Genomic DNA, 951 nt, shown 5'->3' on the forward strand with positions numbered 1-951 from the left:
CTTTCCCTAAAAGAGTTCTTGGCACATAGATTGAAGGGGTGAATACTAGGCTTGGTTTTCAGATCCACTCACAGGTAGACTAATTGCTGATTTTAGTAGGTGAGGCCATACATGACCTATGTCAGGTGTGTTGGCTTTGTGCAACCTTGTGAAGGTTAGGGACAGTCTGTTTTGCTCCCCAGGCAGTGCTGTCTCTGCAGTGCTTTCAAAGTTGTGCGATGATAAAGAATGCAAGTCCCTAGCTGAATTGAAGGGACCTAGCTGACCTTTATCTCTCCTTTTCTTTTTTAGCTGTGGGATGCTGGCAGTGGCTCGTTGCTGCAGGAACTGCAGGCTAATCAGCCTGTCTTGGACATCTGCCCATTTCAGGTGAACCATAACAGCTACTTGGCTACCTTAACAGAGAAGATGGTCCACATCCATAGGTGGGAGTGACCATGGTCTTGAAACATGTCGGGCATGCTGCTGGTTAATGTTAAATGTTGTTTCTTAGCACCTGGCAGCCCTGAGCAAGATCTGTGCTTATTGTCTGTGGCCTAGAACTTTTGGGATCGTGGCAGTGTCCATCGAAAGAGTCAGTGACTGGTACTCCATCACATTATACATTTCTTGGGGGTAAAAGCCTTCATGAATCTTCGTTGAGAATCAATATCTTTTATCAAATTTTCTGAACCTCGGAGAGTATCCTCCCAGAAGTCATTTAGGATATGTGTATGCACCAAGCATTTCCAGAGGATGTGACATCCCACCAGAGTGGTCTTGTCACTTGAGCTATATGACTTCGGAATGCGTATGTTCCTGAAGGGACTAACCATCTTCCTGATGCTGCTTGGATGCAGCCTGGATGCAAAAGAATCTTTAGTTGAACACAAGAGGGCACTGTAGAATCTTCCAAAGGATTTCATCTATTTCTGACCTTGCTGGCTGATAACCTTTTGGTAACTTGGTCTC

The 951-nt window shown here is 45.2% G+C and overlaps 1 protein-coding gene across 1 annotated transcript in view; it reads left to right on the top strand.

Moving 5' to 3' along the window:
- RFWD3 (ring finger and WD repeat domain 3) overlaps window positions 1-557 on the top strand; it is a 37,795-nt gene extending 37,238 nt beyond the window's left edge. Inside the window, exon 12 of the mRNA XM_007462943.1 lies at window positions 292-557. Coding sequence (XP_007463005.1) covers window positions 292-435 — 144 coding nt within the window. The 3' untranslated portion in view covers window positions 436-557. The remainder of the gene's footprint in view (window positions 1-291) is intronic.
- The last annotated feature ends 394 nt before the right edge of the window (window positions 558-951 follow it).

The sequence above is a fragment of the Lipotes vexillifer genome, unplaced genomic scaffold, assembly GCF_000442215.2.
Source record: "Lipotes vexillifer unplaced genomic scaffold, Lipotes_vexillifer_v1.1 scaffold70, whole genome shotgun sequence".
NCBI lineage: Eukaryota > Metazoa > Chordata > Mammalia > Artiodactyla > Lipotidae > Lipotes > Lipotes vexillifer.